The sequence below is a fragment of the Lutra lutra genome, chromosome 9, assembly GCF_902655055.1.
Source record: "Lutra lutra chromosome 9, mLutLut1.2, whole genome shotgun sequence".
NCBI classification, from domain to species: domain Eukaryota; kingdom Metazoa; phylum Chordata; class Mammalia; order Carnivora; family Mustelidae; genus Lutra; species Lutra lutra.
In genome coordinates, this window is record NC_062286.1 from 52908205 (window position 1) to 52923827 (window position 15623).

The 15623-nt window shown below is 35.8% G+C and overlaps 1 protein-coding gene and 1 pseudogene across 9 annotated transcripts in view; both read right to left on the reverse strand.

Annotated features, from left to right (window-relative positions):
* ZNF638 (zinc finger protein 638) overlaps positions 1–15623 on the reverse strand; it is a 137384-nt gene that overhangs the window by 60116 nt on the left and 61645 nt on the right. For 6 of the 9 annotated variants that reach the window (XM_047744988.1, XM_047744989.1, XM_047744986.1 and 3 more), the window contains exons 2-3: positions 5872–7381; positions 961–1022 (exon numbers count right to left, since the gene is read on the reverse strand). In XM_047744988.1, coding sequence (XP_047600944.1) covers positions 961–1022; positions 5872–7381 — 1572 coding nt within the window. The remainder of the gene's footprint in view (positions 1–960; positions 1023–5871; positions 7382–15623) is intronic. The other 3 variants (XM_047744994.1, XM_047744992.1, XM_047744993.1) reach the window with 1 other exon arrangement.
* On the reverse strand, positions 3833–3931 carry LOC125110146 (uncharacterized; annotated as a pseudogene).

Consider the following 15623-nt stretch of genomic DNA (forward strand, 5'->3'; position numbering starts at 1 on the left):
ATAGGTGTCTGTCTTAGAAAAGCAAAAGGTTGAGGCACCTGGGTGGCTCAGTGGGTTGAGCCTCTGCCTTCGGCTCAGGTCGTGATCCCAGGGTCCTGGGATGGAGTCCGCAACGGACTCTCTGCTCAGCAGGGAGCCTGCTTCCCCTCTCCTCCACCCCCCACCCGCCTGCCTCTCTGCCTACTTGTGATCTCTGTCAAATAAATAAATAAAATCTTTAAAAAAAAAAAAAGGCAAAAGGTTGAAGAACTGAAGAAACAATACTGAGGAACATATTTAGCTTGTTTATCTCCCACTTAAGGTTTATTCTTTGTTTTTTTCTAAGATTTATCTATTTTGACAGAGAGAGCACATACACATAAGCAAGCAAGCAGGGGAAGGAGCAGAGGTGGACGGAAAGGGAGAGGGAAAGAATCCCAAGCAGACTCCACACTGAGCAGGGCATGGGGCTCAATCTCATGACCTGAGCCAAAACCAAGAGGCTCTTAACTGACTGAACCACCCAGGTGCCACTAAGGTTTATTCTTTTTTTTTTTTTTTAAGGTTTATTCTTAAAATAGGTTCTAAACCAGAGGAGAGCTTTACACATGAAATTAAATATTGGTATTTGGTTTGGGGTGGTTTTTAGTTTTTTATCCTTTGGGAAAGTGGAGCAGATAGGAAAAGGGAACACTATCTACTCTAAAATAGTTAAACCACTGCAAAGCAGGCAAGCCAGCAAGGAATGAACCCATGATATTAAGTCTACCTACTGGGAATAATTAGGAGAGAGAAGAAAACATCATATTTAATTCTCTCCTTTTGGAAAAAGATTAAATATGCTTCATAAAATATTTCAAAGCAATAGCTTTCTAAGAATATTTTTCTCTAAAGTACCACACTAAAGGTATTAAACAGTCATACCTGAACATTACTATTTCATAAATTTGCTACCTATAAAAAAGAAAAATTTTTTCTTACTGTTGACGTAACTGGCGGCAACTCTCAATATGAGTAGATGTATTTTGATGCTGAATCCAATCCTATTGTGAAAGGAGAAAAGCGCTGAAATTAGAATATTCCTCACACTGACTATGAAATTAGGCTTTTAAAAAATGACACAGGATTCTTTTTTCAAAAATTAACAAATGTAGTTATAAATAACATTTGACTACTCAATAATATTTCACAAAAATAAAGTACCTCCAAACAAAGGTACTTAATACCAGACCTTATTGATGCCATTTTGAAACATTTTAGTATAGAAAACATTTAAAAAATCATACCCATGGATACTCATTTTGAAATCAAATATATATTTAACCTTGGAAAAAAATAAAAGCATTTTTCAGAAATAATTCATCTTACATATGAAAATACTCCAGAAAACACCAAAAACTCCATAAATATAATAGTATCTGAAATGGCATCTCAAAAATATAGTATCAATAACTTGTATCTCTAAATTCAAGCTAACAACATCAACAACAAAAAATCCTACCTCTTAGGCCAGTACCATTCCAAACAAGGTACCCACTATATTGACAAAGGATAAGATTAGTAAAAATATGAAAAACTGCTGATTAGATCTAATTTATTTTCAGATTTAAGGAAAAGTAACACCATTTCAAAGACACAATATCCCTTACATAGAGCTTTACAATGAACAAAATGCTTTTTTAATACATTACTTCATTTACAAATCTGCCCTAAAATTACATTGTGTACCCACAAACAGCTCCTGGAAGATACATCTGATTAAAATTTTTAGAAAAGACAATGTACAGTTTTCAAAGATACAGTCTCCCAAGTGAAACAGTTAAAAGCAATGTGTATTATTACTCAATGTTTTATTGTTTCTCTGGCATTTGAATAGGTAAAAAAAACTTACTCAACAGTTCTGTATTTTAAAATGTTACTTGAGGAAAATGTTATTTATATCCATTTCAAAAACATTTTAGTATGGCACTGCTACAAACTAGAAGTTTCCACAGTTAAAACCACAGTTGACACTAATTTTGGAATCTGTCTTGCCAAGAACTATCTGAAGACAAGTGCATGCTATTTATAATACTCAGCAACAGGTTAGGAAAAACCCTAAACTACTTCATTAAGCCATTAAACTAACTGTGGATTGCAAAAAAGAAATGTTTGCATATCCCGCTCAATGGTACAAATAGAAAGCTAGAAGAGATTGGCAGTGAAGAGTCTCTAGTACTGCTGAACCCATGTCTTTGACATTAACTGGACATTGTTTACATCAAAGAGACACATGGCAAATAGTGGTTGGGCATAATTTATTTACACCATAAAGCATTTTATTTGAATAAGTTGCCATCATTTAAAAATCCAGTGATTTCTACCCCCAAATCCAAACTTCCAGCTTTTCTTGAAAAAACAATACTGGACATGTATTCTGTATAGCAAGTATCAGCTGATGCTGACAGCTGCCCTATTTAAGGCATACTCTCCAGTTCTATACAAACATTCATATATATATGCATATGTGTACACACACACACACACACACACACACAGAGAGTACTATTTAACAGGCCCACTTCACTCACTGATATCACTTGCTTTAAGCTCAATAAATATACCTATGCCACCCAATTTCTAGACTGTCTACAGTATCCAGATTAGATAAAAAGGATCCAAAAGCAGTACTGCCTCTCTAGAGAAAAAGTGGTAATTACCTACTAAGCAGGAAATGCTTGTAAGACTTCAGATTTGAGTAGGCACAGAATCAAACTGTGAAAATACCTACCCATATAAGAGTTTACTCTATCCTCCAACTATCTCAAAAATCTTTTATGTCAATTAATATATTCTCAAACTGAATTATTTAAGTCAGAAGGACAGCTTCTAAACTGAGGACAGCCAAAAAGACGTAACATCTAAACTAAGCACAGCTCCTTCTCTGACATCTGAACCCCAATTTAGAAAAGAAATACATTTTACAGTCCACTGTTGCCCTTTTCAGGCTATAGTTTTAAAGATTCAGCGGTGGGGAACCATCTGTCAAATGACAATTAGCCCAAAAAAAAAATAAAAGCAGTTGATAATTTACATTAATTGGCTACATTATTTACAAGGTCATATAAATCCATGTTTACAAGGCAGCAAGATATATCAGAGAAATAAGAGAAGTTGTTTGTACCATCTATGTCCATGTTCACAAATCCCTATCACATGGTCATCTAGTAGTGAAGAATTCATTGTTAGATCATCATGCTGTTGTTTAAAAAAAGGTGTTTTAAATGGCAATCTCTGTGAATTCTAATGAATCAACTACTAATGATTTACTTCTCAAAGTTTTATCATACTAACCCAGACTTTCACCATCTTAAACTTGAACGAACTAGGGAAGCCTCATATTCGGTGCCCTACCGTTCTCTCTTCTCATTCTTATTCACCCTGCATACATCTGCCAGATTTATCTCCCTAAAATACACTTTGAACATGTCAATTCATGTATCAAAAACCTTAATTAGCTTCCTAATGCCTCTCACCTCAGTCTAAACTCCTTAAGCTCACCTCAAGCCTAAACTCCTTAAGCTAAGCTTTTGAAGGCCTTTGGTACCTACTGTTACTGCTGACATCTAAAATGTCATCCCTCCGCCCCTAGGTATATCTGAAGCCTACTCATTATTCAAGACCTATATTTAACCAACTCCATGAAGTCTTCCCTCCCAAATCCTTCCAGGCCAGATTCAACACAGTTAGTCACTGTCACTAAGTCTTACCCAACTAGTCTTTTGATGTAAGAAAGTACATTTATACTTTTTTTTTGGGGGGGGGGCTTTCTTTTTATCTGTATGAGATGATGATGGTAACTACACTTACTACAAAAAACATGGAACATATCACTAATTCACATGTCATCCTTGTACACGGGGCATGCTAATCTTCTATTGATTCAATTTTAGCTAAAGTATTGCCAAAGCACTGCCAAAGCGAGCATTATTTATACTTCTTTTTAATTATATGCTGCTAAAAACACAATAGGTGTTGATAAATTAATAAAGCTGGCCTGAATGGATATAAGCCTAAAGTCAAGATAGATATATTAAATCTCTCTCCCCTACAGCACATCCAAAAAGTTAAATGCAATCACTGAACCATTTGATGCCCTCTAATTCTTAAAATTCCTTAGGTGTGTAATTTTTCTCTTCAATGAGACTGTTTAAAGTGCTTAAGACCAACATCTTTATTTTATATAGCTCTCATTTCTGCCCAGCATCTAATATAGCCATGTATGAAACTGGTAATCAGTAAATACCTACTGAATAAACGTATACCTTTTCCATTCGACAAAATAAAAACTTTTAAGTTCTTTATTTTAATATACCTTTCTTGGGATTCACCATGACTAGTTAAAAGTTCAAATGGAACACAGACAGCCTATTACTCAATTAGGAACTTAGACCAGCACTACTTAAAGGCTAAGTGCTATGAATTATTCTGAAATTTTTCAAGACTTGGCTATCTCCCTTGATAGGGACAGCAATTATTATTTTACTAGAACTCCACAAATTTTGCTAAAATGAGGAAGAATGCCGCTTTCCTTTGCTAGAGTTAACAAAAGCATCGGCTGAAATCTGTAAGTGGGTAATACAAAGACAATAAAAAAGGGCAGCACTGGAAGTAGAAAGGAAAAGAATTAAACACCTATAGGTTTTTAAGCCTATACAAAGTATATAGCCAATGATATGGCCTTGAATCGAAGCTTATTCCATGGGAAGTACATTCCTTCCTGACCATTTATAATATAAATCTACAAATCCCATTAGTGAACAGAAGAAACAGTGGTTTCCAAATACATGTAAGTAAGTAAATCATACTGGAGAATTCCTACACAAGTCCGCCAACGATTACAGTTGACCCTTGAACACCGGTTTGTGCACGGGTCCACTTACACACAGATTTTTACAGTATGCATAAATGTATTTTCTCACAATTTTCTTACTATTTTTTTCTCTAGCTTACTTTTATCATAAGAATACAGTATACAATACTATTAACATACAAAACATATTAACCAACTATCTATGCTGTCAGTAAGGCTTCCAGTCAACAGGCTATTAGTAGTTTTTAAGGAGTCAACTTGGACTTTCAACGGTGCAGAGTTGGTACCCCCAAGCCCCAAGCTGTTCAAGAGTCAACTGTACTATCAAAAAAGTATATTCTACATTACTCTTCAGCACTTGTATAAAATACTTTCTTCTAATTATACTGACCATAGAGGTACCTAAGGCCTTTTTATTTTTTTTAAGATTTTTCTCTCTACAGTTTACCATTTTACACTATTCTGAGTTGACAGCTAACCCCAAAATAATTATTCTTGACTCAATTTTGCTATGGATTAAGTTTAGGAAGCTCCTTCTCATGAAACACTAAAATTCCTAATCTAGAGTCAGAAAATATAAAATCAACATTAACTGTCTTTTAGCCCAAGAGAGGTAGATACATGCAAGGCTGCAATATACTGTCCCTTGAAAGCGTGCAGTACAAATATTTTATTCCAACTTTTTATATTTTTATAGTAACAGATTCTACTTAAAGTTGACTCATGTGATGTTGTTTTTTAAGTCCATGGTTTATGTTATATAAATTTTATGTTGCATGAATTTTCTAAGAGAACTAATCCAAAAGTTCAAAGTACATGGACAAACTATGTCATGTGCCCAGTCACAGGAATACAGAAAGCCTAACACTCAATTCAGTATTAAGGCCAGGACTACTAAGATTACAACTGAGCAGGGAAGTTGCAATCACAAATAATTTCTGCCATTTCCTCAATGCCTAGTTAACACCAGCAAAATATAAAAATTTAGAGGAAATTTGGGCGCTGAGTATCATTATACAGTGATCTTTAAAAACACTCACCTTCAAATGACTACATTCTACGTTACACAGAGAACACAAATGTGGAAATATTCTTGGAGACGCTGCATAATAATCATTCATCATAGAGGGAGTTGGAAGTCTCTTCATCTTCTGGGCATCAGCATGTGAAAACTTTGGTAACCATGATGCTTTCACAATCCCAAAGGGCGATTGAATGGGAATGTCAGCCTCTGACTGGTAATTCTTTTTGCTTCCTCCTGATCCATGTATACTAGATGAATTAATCACAGGTTCATGTGGGATCCGCTCTTGCTGGCTTACAGCTGAAATTAATTCTGATGAAAAAGGTTGCTGGTTCATAGGTGGAGGAATAAGAGACTGATTCATTGTCTGGTTAACTGTTTGGCTAATGGATTGACTGACGGATTTTACTGGTTCAAGGACTGACTGTCCTCCTGAAATGTGTAAGCCTGACATCTTAGTTCCACTCTCAACTGGGAAAAAGGACTGATTATTAGAGGACTCACCGGGGAAGTCCATCTGTCGAAACACATCTTCAACAGGAAACATAGAATTACATATCACATTTGGAGTGGGAACAGATGCAGAAATGCTCTGTGACCGAAATTCATTCTTGACCTCATCTGTTGGAATTTCAGGATCATAAATACGTACTTCAAGTGGATCTTCTGTGTAGCCATATTTGCTTGCATGCCCATAATCAATCACATTACTTGAAACTGCCTCATTACCAAGTATTTCTTTATTTCTGCTCTGAGAAGGCAAATTGGGTAATCGACGCCCCATCTTTCGCATTCTTATATCCCTCAAAATTAATGGCATATTTTCAGGGGTTAGCTGTTCATCAGGATAGCGACTGAGTTCTTCTAAATCTTCATTAGATAATCCAAAACTTGCTAAGATACTTGAGGCACTCTCTTTCGTATAGCGGCTCTGCACTTGAGGACTCTGCTCTGTAACCTGTGTTAGACTCTGTTTCACTCCCACTGATGCAGATATATGAGGCTCATCATCCCACCGGCTACCATGAGGCTTCCCCTTCTTTTGTTGTACTTCATGAAAATCCAATTTTTCTTTGGTCAATCTTGGATCAGTTCGGTGTTGAGTTACCTGAACATTCATTCTCTGTGGTCCCATGTTCTGATAAGATTCATGGCCAGCAAATCTGTGCGGAATTCCACGGGCTCTCCCTGCTGGGTAAAATCTTGGAAGACCCATGGATCCAGGCCTCATAAATGGTCCTGGAGGCCTCATCCCAGAAGGGTTAGGTGCTCGTGGCCTCTGAAGTGGAAAGTTTCCTCGAGGATTAAACCTGGGTCTCGACATGGCTATTTTCAAGAAAGCCTGATTTAATAAAGTATAAGGTGGTGTTGAACTATGTGAGGCAACGGCATTCAGCTGCTGAAGCGCCAACTGAGTCTTAATCTGAGCAAAGTGCAAAGGAGATGGGCCCAACAGAAGTGGGTTTGCAATGCCCAGGTTCAAGGAATTCACAAGTGGTGCGAAATTTTCCAAGAATAACACAAAGCTGAAAGTTAAAACACAAATATTAGATCATTTTAACTCAAACTACGTCATGAAGTGGGTTCTACAGCCAGTGTAAAACATTTTGAAATAAAGCCATGAAACCATCCTCCATTTCATATACTTTTAGGGTGTTTACGAGAATTGTTAACTTTCCCAAAATGTTCTCTTCTTTTCTTTCCCGAATCCAGAACACACACCCCAAACCTCAAGCCAGAGTTCATGTACAAAGTGTGGCACTGGGTGCTGTCCTAGGTGCTGAGCGGTAATTACAAATCCTTTTACATAATCTTGAAAAACACTGGGGATTTATTTCATGCTTTGTTACTGGAAAAAAAGAGGAAGTCATTAAAATACTTAGAAATACACATATACTTAATATGTACGTTAGGTTCGAACCATTAAAACAAAAACTGTAAGCCTAAAATTTTACAAGACCCATTTTTCCAAGACACAGTCTTCCTTGAAATCACATCTCAAAAATTCCATATAGTAATTAGACTATGCTTAAGTTTCCATTGTTAAACAAATGTTTCTTTTAAGAAGAAAACTTATCATCAATAACTTGACTAGAGTCTGACAAAAGAGTGCGCAGGAGCATGGATTGATTATAACAGACAACATAATATGCAGCACAACCACCAGTCACCTTTCTCTTGGATTCCCTCCAGTGTATAGGCAAATATGTATAGATAATAACAAAGACTAAGTTTATACTATTCATGTGCCAGTGACTGTTCTAAGCACTTTACATGGATTAATTTAATTCTCACAAAAACCCCTTCAAATATTAAGTTTTACAGACAAGGACGCTAAGGCACAGAAATTAAATAACTTGCACAGATAATAAATGACTGGGCCAAGATTTGCACTCAAGATAATTTAACCCCATAACGCATGTTCTTAATCACTAATAGATGTGAGCAAGAATATTTTGCACTTCCAGACACTGTATTAAACTGGTTGCTGTCCAGCCATGAGAGCACAACACAACTCATTCTAACCTGAGTCTCAGAAAAATAGTAGTTTAGCTATAATTCAGGACCATGGTCAGCGACCACCGAACTTGACTTCCTCTCCCAGTTTTTTAAAAAAACAAAACAAACAAACAAACAAACAAAAAAACAGACTATGCCTGTTTACCTACTTTTATACCTGACAGAAATGCAAGGTGGGAAACAAGAGGTCTTGAGACATCTACACTTACTGTGAAAATCCGTACTACAGATCATATTTGATGATCATCACTTTCTGGTTCAAGCTACAACTTCACCCATAACTCCACTACATCCTTTTTAAATTTATAATGGTAGTGAAATGTTAATTGGGCTGAGAAATGGGCTTTATCTGATTAACACACTCCCTTCTAACCATCTGTTCCAATCAAAACAAACAAAATAACTTTGCCCTGGACCGTCATGACTTACTTGATTTTACTCAATGGTCAGCCCCCATTAAACCTTTCTGACCACGAAGGCCCAAACTTTCTTATTTGTTGCTTGTACTATTTGGGATTCATACATTTTGTGTTCATATGTGTGGTCTTTTTTTAAACTATCCACTGTCAATTAAAAGCATGTGTTTATTGCTGTCTTATCTTCCAAGCATAAACTCTACTCCTACTTAAAATTCCCTCGAATATTTGTTAACCTATTTGATCACATCCAGTCATTAACATACATAATTAATTTTCAAATTGGAATGAAACACAACAATAATTACACGCTTCTAATTCAACAGATACAAGCAGCAGACACAAGTTTAGCAAACATTGAAATGATATCCGAATTCTGTCAATAATGTTCATTTATAACAAACTCCAAGTCTTTTTAGACAACAGCCATATGAAACCGTGCCTGTTTTCCATAAAACAGGATTATTTCCAAGAAAACTTTGTCTTACATAAGCAGTTTATCATCTAGTTACTCAAACTGTTTCAGCACCGTTTTCCTTAACTGGTGAGGACTCTTCCCACAACATCAGGAAAACAAACTCTCCCAAATACTGTTTCTCCCCCATAAGGAAATCAAAAAGAACGGATTTCAATCAGTCATCTAACTACCACATGGAATTGTGAACAAGTTATCATTTAGAGGTATGTAAGTCCTAAGTTCTTTAAAGGAAAAAACTTACCTACATATTTCCTAATGGGTCTATGATATATGTTTATAGATTGTAAGAGAGCAGCCCTTCACAAACTGTATTCTACAGAAACATCCTGTTAAGACTGTAGGTCTTCCACAAACAAATTCCCTGGTCAAGAAAGTCTGAAATGCATACACTAGCTACCCTTCCTAGAGAGACATGATGCTTACTGTACATTAAAGGCTGTATGATGCTGTTGTTTATTTAAAAACTTCATTTTGTGCTTCCTAAACTTGAGTCTTCTTCATGCTTATACTCAGAGGTGATACTTCAAATATTTAGTAACTGGTAAAGCACAGCAAGGAACAATTATAACAGTAACTTGTGACTTACAGTGTGCAACCAGGGTCCTGAGCCCCTCCTTTCTCTACCCCCCTTAAGCTTTTAGTTGCTATAGCATGAGGTGGAGAGTTGGGGAGAGGGGGACAGTCCTCGGGAAGGGACTAAAAGAGTGGGGGAAGTGGAGCTCTGCCCTTGGGGAGAAAGCTACTTACTAATAAGGGCAGAATTATTTCCATGTTTCAACAACTGCCATTATCTATATCAGTGCTGTAGTCATGATTATCAGTCCTGAAAGATTCAAGATTCATAGAACAGTTTGGAATATAAATGAAGAGAATTAAAAGGCCTTTCCCTAATTTAAATTTCAACTCTCAGTAAGCAGAGATTTGGCTTGTTGGCATTTTTAGCCTTAAAACACACACGTGCGCACACACACTAGATGTCCTATCTTGTCTGACATGTAGTGAGTGACTTACATGGTGAGTCCCAATGTAAAATCTAATGAGGACACAGCAGTAAGTTAACAGCAGTCCTGGCTCTCCCAAAGAGGCTGTCTTCCCTTCTCTCTTGGTAAGACAAGTTAGGGGCTTGTTTAGTCATAGTTATATATGAAGCATTCTGATTCCAGGACCTGCTGCTGGCTAGAGGTAAGAAAGTTTCTCTCCAGATATGTGTATCCTGGAAAATCCATCATTATAAACAAATGTCACTCTTTCAATAGGTCTCTTTAACTAACCTCCCTTCTAAGAACAAGTTTAATCCTTCTGAACTTTAAGCCAACACTTCTAACTTTTATCCCAAGACTCCTTCTGGATTTAAGACCTATTCTAAGTATAGTTTATTTTCATTTTAGATTGCATTTAGTTAATATTTCCAGACACTGATTGACTAATGTAAAATCATCAAATACATTCTTATGCTACCACTATCACTTTTAATCCTGGTAGAAAAGTTTCTGACAAAGTAGTTCATCAAACATCACTAAAGAGGAATTATGATAAATTACTTTACTAATCATGTGCTCAGCTGTCTCTAGTTCTATTCCCACTACAGTGACATGAATAGTAAGTGTGAAGCGTGAAACACAATGCTCAACACTGGTAAGAACTGACAGAGACTATTTTTAAAATAGACGAGAAAGTATGCCTACAACGCATATGCCAAGTAACAAGATCTTCCATGGCTAAAAAAACATTAAGTAACTTTGTGAGTTTTCTGTAAATGAAATTTAAGGAGTACACCCATATTTCATTTGCATAACTGTCTTTTTATTTTGTAAGTGTAAGCATATTTCCTAAATGATTAAAAAATCATTTAGGAAAGTTATGGTTTAGTCTCTCTTAAAACTATCATTCACATTAACTGCAAACAAAACGTTTTGACTAAAAAGAAGCTGGTATTTGTAGCTCAAGCGTTCTATTTATAAAGTATTACAAATTTCCCTTTTGCAGTTATAGAATTTTCAAGCTTCATTTCTTCAACTCTAATGTAAAGACAGGCAAGCCCCACCGTTCAGCATCCTTTCCGTTGTTTCTTAACTTGTCTCCCCTTTGTTTAAACTTCAGCCCTACCAATAATGCCTCTGGGTACAAATACTCAATGCAAATGCTAATCACTAAATGAGGCATAGGAATTTATCACCTCAACAGATTCAGAAGAATAAAATTCAAAATCAACTATCGGATCTTTCAAGATACCTAAAAAAATTCTAGGTACTCCTAAAAACTTAGAGAAACTGTCTTAACATAAATATGTCACAGTAACTTCAAACCCAACTCAATTTAGTGTCTCATAAGAACCAGAGAAACCAAAATGATAAAATATAGTTAAAAATTTGGATATTTCCCTTTTCACATCTCTCCAATTAAGAGGGTTTGCAAAGACTGGAGATTGGTCAAATAAACTATGTTACACCATATTTTGCACCTGTAAAAAGGAATATTAAATATCCTTGGTGGGATATACCCTAAGGATAATAACTAGTACATAAAACCCTCCAAATTGTTTTCCTCTTTTTTAACTGGCATATGGACAAAACATAAAATGGTGATTAAAGATAAAATAGCCACATAATAGTATTACTTATATAGATACATAGTACTACCATCACATATGTCTAAAGTCAAGCTGGTATCTAAACCAAAAATAGCAAATATAAGAGAATCCTTGTTCTCCAAATCTGCTACTACAAGAAACCCAAAGGGTTTCACCAACAGTGGCATTCAGTTACAGTTATTTGTAAATTCTGGTAATATCACAGAATTTTTACAAAGTAACAAGTGACAGCCAAAACTCCGAACAAATGCCTGACACAGTAAATATAATCTTTATTAACCATAACTATTAGGGAATATGCCATTTTCTGGATAACTGAGCTTTATCCATAAAGAGGATGGTTCACCTACAGTAATTTATGAAATCACTAAACTAACTCTGAAAAACCGGAGTTAAGATCTGAGTTTTTCATTATTAACACTGCTTTGAAAACAACTATAACTAAATATTAATACTTAAAAACAAATTTTATTCCTATCATATAAGTAACATATGCTTTTCATAGAAAATAAAAAGTAGTAAATTAAATCCTTACCATTAAAACCATGATCCTAGAATGAACTAGTATTTTGATTTATTTCTTTCAGGTTTGTTTATGTGAATACACACATGAATAAGAAGGGCAGGAAAATACACCAAACTTTACTGTATGAAATTAGAAATACACTGTTTTCAGTTAACATTTTATTTTCCTATATTAAGTACTTTTAAAAAACCAGGATATTTACTGGTCATGAAACATTATGAACTCCTGAAAAAAATTCTATTATTGTGATAAGTAGCAGTTAACTCTTTTCTATGCCCCTTTAAGAACCGAAACATGCCACTCTGAAACAACAAATATTCAATAAAATGTCAAACATAAAAATTCTTTTAGAAACACTTAACAGAAACTGACCTCTGAGGCAGGCATGCAGAAATGGCTTGATGGATTAAAAATATATTGACACTAGATCCCATAAATTCTTTCTGAGATGTTCACTACCATGGAATATCAAAAACTGCCTGTTATTCTAACATAATCTTTTGGAAGAAAGATAGTCCTTTATTTTTTTTTTATTTTATTTATAGATACTGTTAAAGAAACCGGAAATCTAAAAATCTACAAGTATCATCAAAAATTAGTCAGCCTGATCATAATGGCTCCATTAGCCATAATGAAAAATTTATATCAAACCCCAAAGGTGAACTTTACAAAGCACTTTAATATTCATTATCTACCTGGAACCTCACAACCACACAGTGAGCAAGGGAATCCCAGTTTTTACGGATTAACTGAAGCCTCAGAACTAAGTTGCAAGATCATAACTAGAAACTATACTTCCTCTCTGTATTTTTCCATACAATATTCTAGATACATAAAATGTAAATTTTATAGCTTTGCTTTTTCTCATTGTAAAAAAAAGTAATAAATGTTCATTATCACCCCCCCAAAATAAAGAAAAATTACCCTCATGACATACAGAAGAGTTTTTTTCTATAATCTTAACATAAAGGAAAACAACCACTGACTTTTCTAGATATATACATCTTGTTGGAGTGACTGACAACATATAAATCCACTTTCGTACCTAAGAATACAGGTATTACACTGGCCAGTTAATATATAAGAGAGTACGTATCTTTCTACGCTTTCCTCAGTTTAAATGTCACTCAATCTGCTAACCTCTTCTACTATACAGATGGATCCATTAGCCAACTGTTTTCTACCGTAAGTTGTGTCCCTTCATGTCTCACAGAAGGTAAGTCATAACTCTGAAGGTACCACAAGTTTGGCTGGACAATATCACTAGAACTTAAAATGCCAAAATGTGGTACACCTCGAAGAAACTGTCAAAAAAGAAACAGAAAGAAAAAATAAGCAGACGATTAGAAACATCATTTGATATCATGGAGGGCACCACAAACTTCACTGTCACCTGAGCAGGTTGATAAACATCATGATTCCAGGGGCGCCTGTGTGGCTCAGTGGGTTAAGCCGCTGCCTTCGGCTCAGGTCATGATCCCAGGTCCTGGGTTCGAGCCCCACATCAGGCTTTCTGCTCAGCAGGGAGCCTGCTTCCTCCTCTCTCTCTGCCTGCCTCTCTGCTTACTTGTGATTTCTCTCTGTCAAATAAATAAAATCTTTAAAAAAAAAAAATCATGATTCCATATATTTAAAAAAAAAAAAAAAGGAAGCTCAACTTGCTAACGCACGATGCCAAGAACAGATCACCATGAGAACCATGCATTAACCATCCCATATAGCAATGATTTAATAGTTACTATTTCCAGGAAAACAATTTTTTTTTTAGATTTTATTTATTTGACAGAGAAAGACACAGCGGGGGAGGGAACACAAGCAGGAGAAGTGGGCTTCCTGCTGGGCAGGGAGGCAGATTTGGGGCTCCATCCCAGGACCCTGGGATCATGACCTGAGCCGAAGGCAGATGCTTAATGACCGAGCCACCCAGGTGCCCCAGGAAAACAACTTTTTGATAAACAGGATGAATATAATTATATGTACTTTTTAAAAAAGCACTGCATACATAAATGGATCTTGAGAGACCACACTGTATTCATAGTAAATGATGCCTTCCTGAGAAGTGCTTTGGTGGGCCTGGTTACCTTGCTACCCTCAAGAAATGTAATGCATTAATCAAAGAGAAACTGCCTAATCCAAGATGGAATAAAGAAATCTCTCCTGGGACTGTTTTTAAAACTAGAAATGAGAAAAGTGGTGGATGTTGATAAAACTCATATGCTACCGATAGCATTTTTACTGCCTCAGTGAGAAATCACAACCACGGGAACAAAATAAAGCCAACATAACAGAGATCAGCAAGCCCAAGAAGTAAATACAGTATGGAAGACATTCACTACCAGATGCAACCGTTCTGAGGCATAACTGTATTCCTGCCTTCCCTGCAATTAGGCTGTTCACTTTCATGAAGCGTACAGGCCAAAATATGTCTGTCTCTGCCTAAAATGAGTTTCTAAAATCTTTGATTAAGCATACCTATACTATCTGGTCAAATGCCTTAAAATGCTAAATTCCTTGAAGTCTTCACAAAGCATAAAAAAGCATATATAGCATGTTATCTTTTTTTTTTTTGAAGCTTTTATTTATTTGACAGAGAGAGAGAGAGCGAGCGAGCTCTCGCGCACAAGCAGGGGGAACAGAAGAGGTAGGGGGAGAAGCAGGCTCTCCACTGAGCCAGGGATCATGACCTGAGCTGAAGACAAACGCTTAATGGACTGAGCCACCCAGGCACCCCTAACGTGTTACATTTTGTATAAAAAAAAAAAAAAAGAAAATAAGAAAACACATATATTTGCTTGGCAGTCATAAAAAGAAACACAGGTAGGATAACAGAAACAAGCTGATTACCTATATGGGATACTGGCCAGAAAGGACTTAAAGAAAATGGGAATATTTCATGGAATACATATTATACAGTTCTGACTTTCAGAAGCATGTTAACAACGAACACTTATTTAAATTAAAACAAGGATGGAAGAAGGTAAAAAATCTAAAACTGAAAGCAAACTAATTCAATCATTTTTCAAATGCATACTATAACCCACTTAAAAAACTGATGCAAATAACTTACGAACCCCCTATTTGCTTTATATATCCTCTGTTTTAGAGGAGTTAGGAAAAAGGGGAGAATGACAATAAATTCTTACTCTCTAGTAGTTTGTTTTGGGGAGATTTTTTGGTAATGATACAGCTGAAGCAATTCTTAAATTACTTTAGATATGTTATAGGATTAAGCAAATAA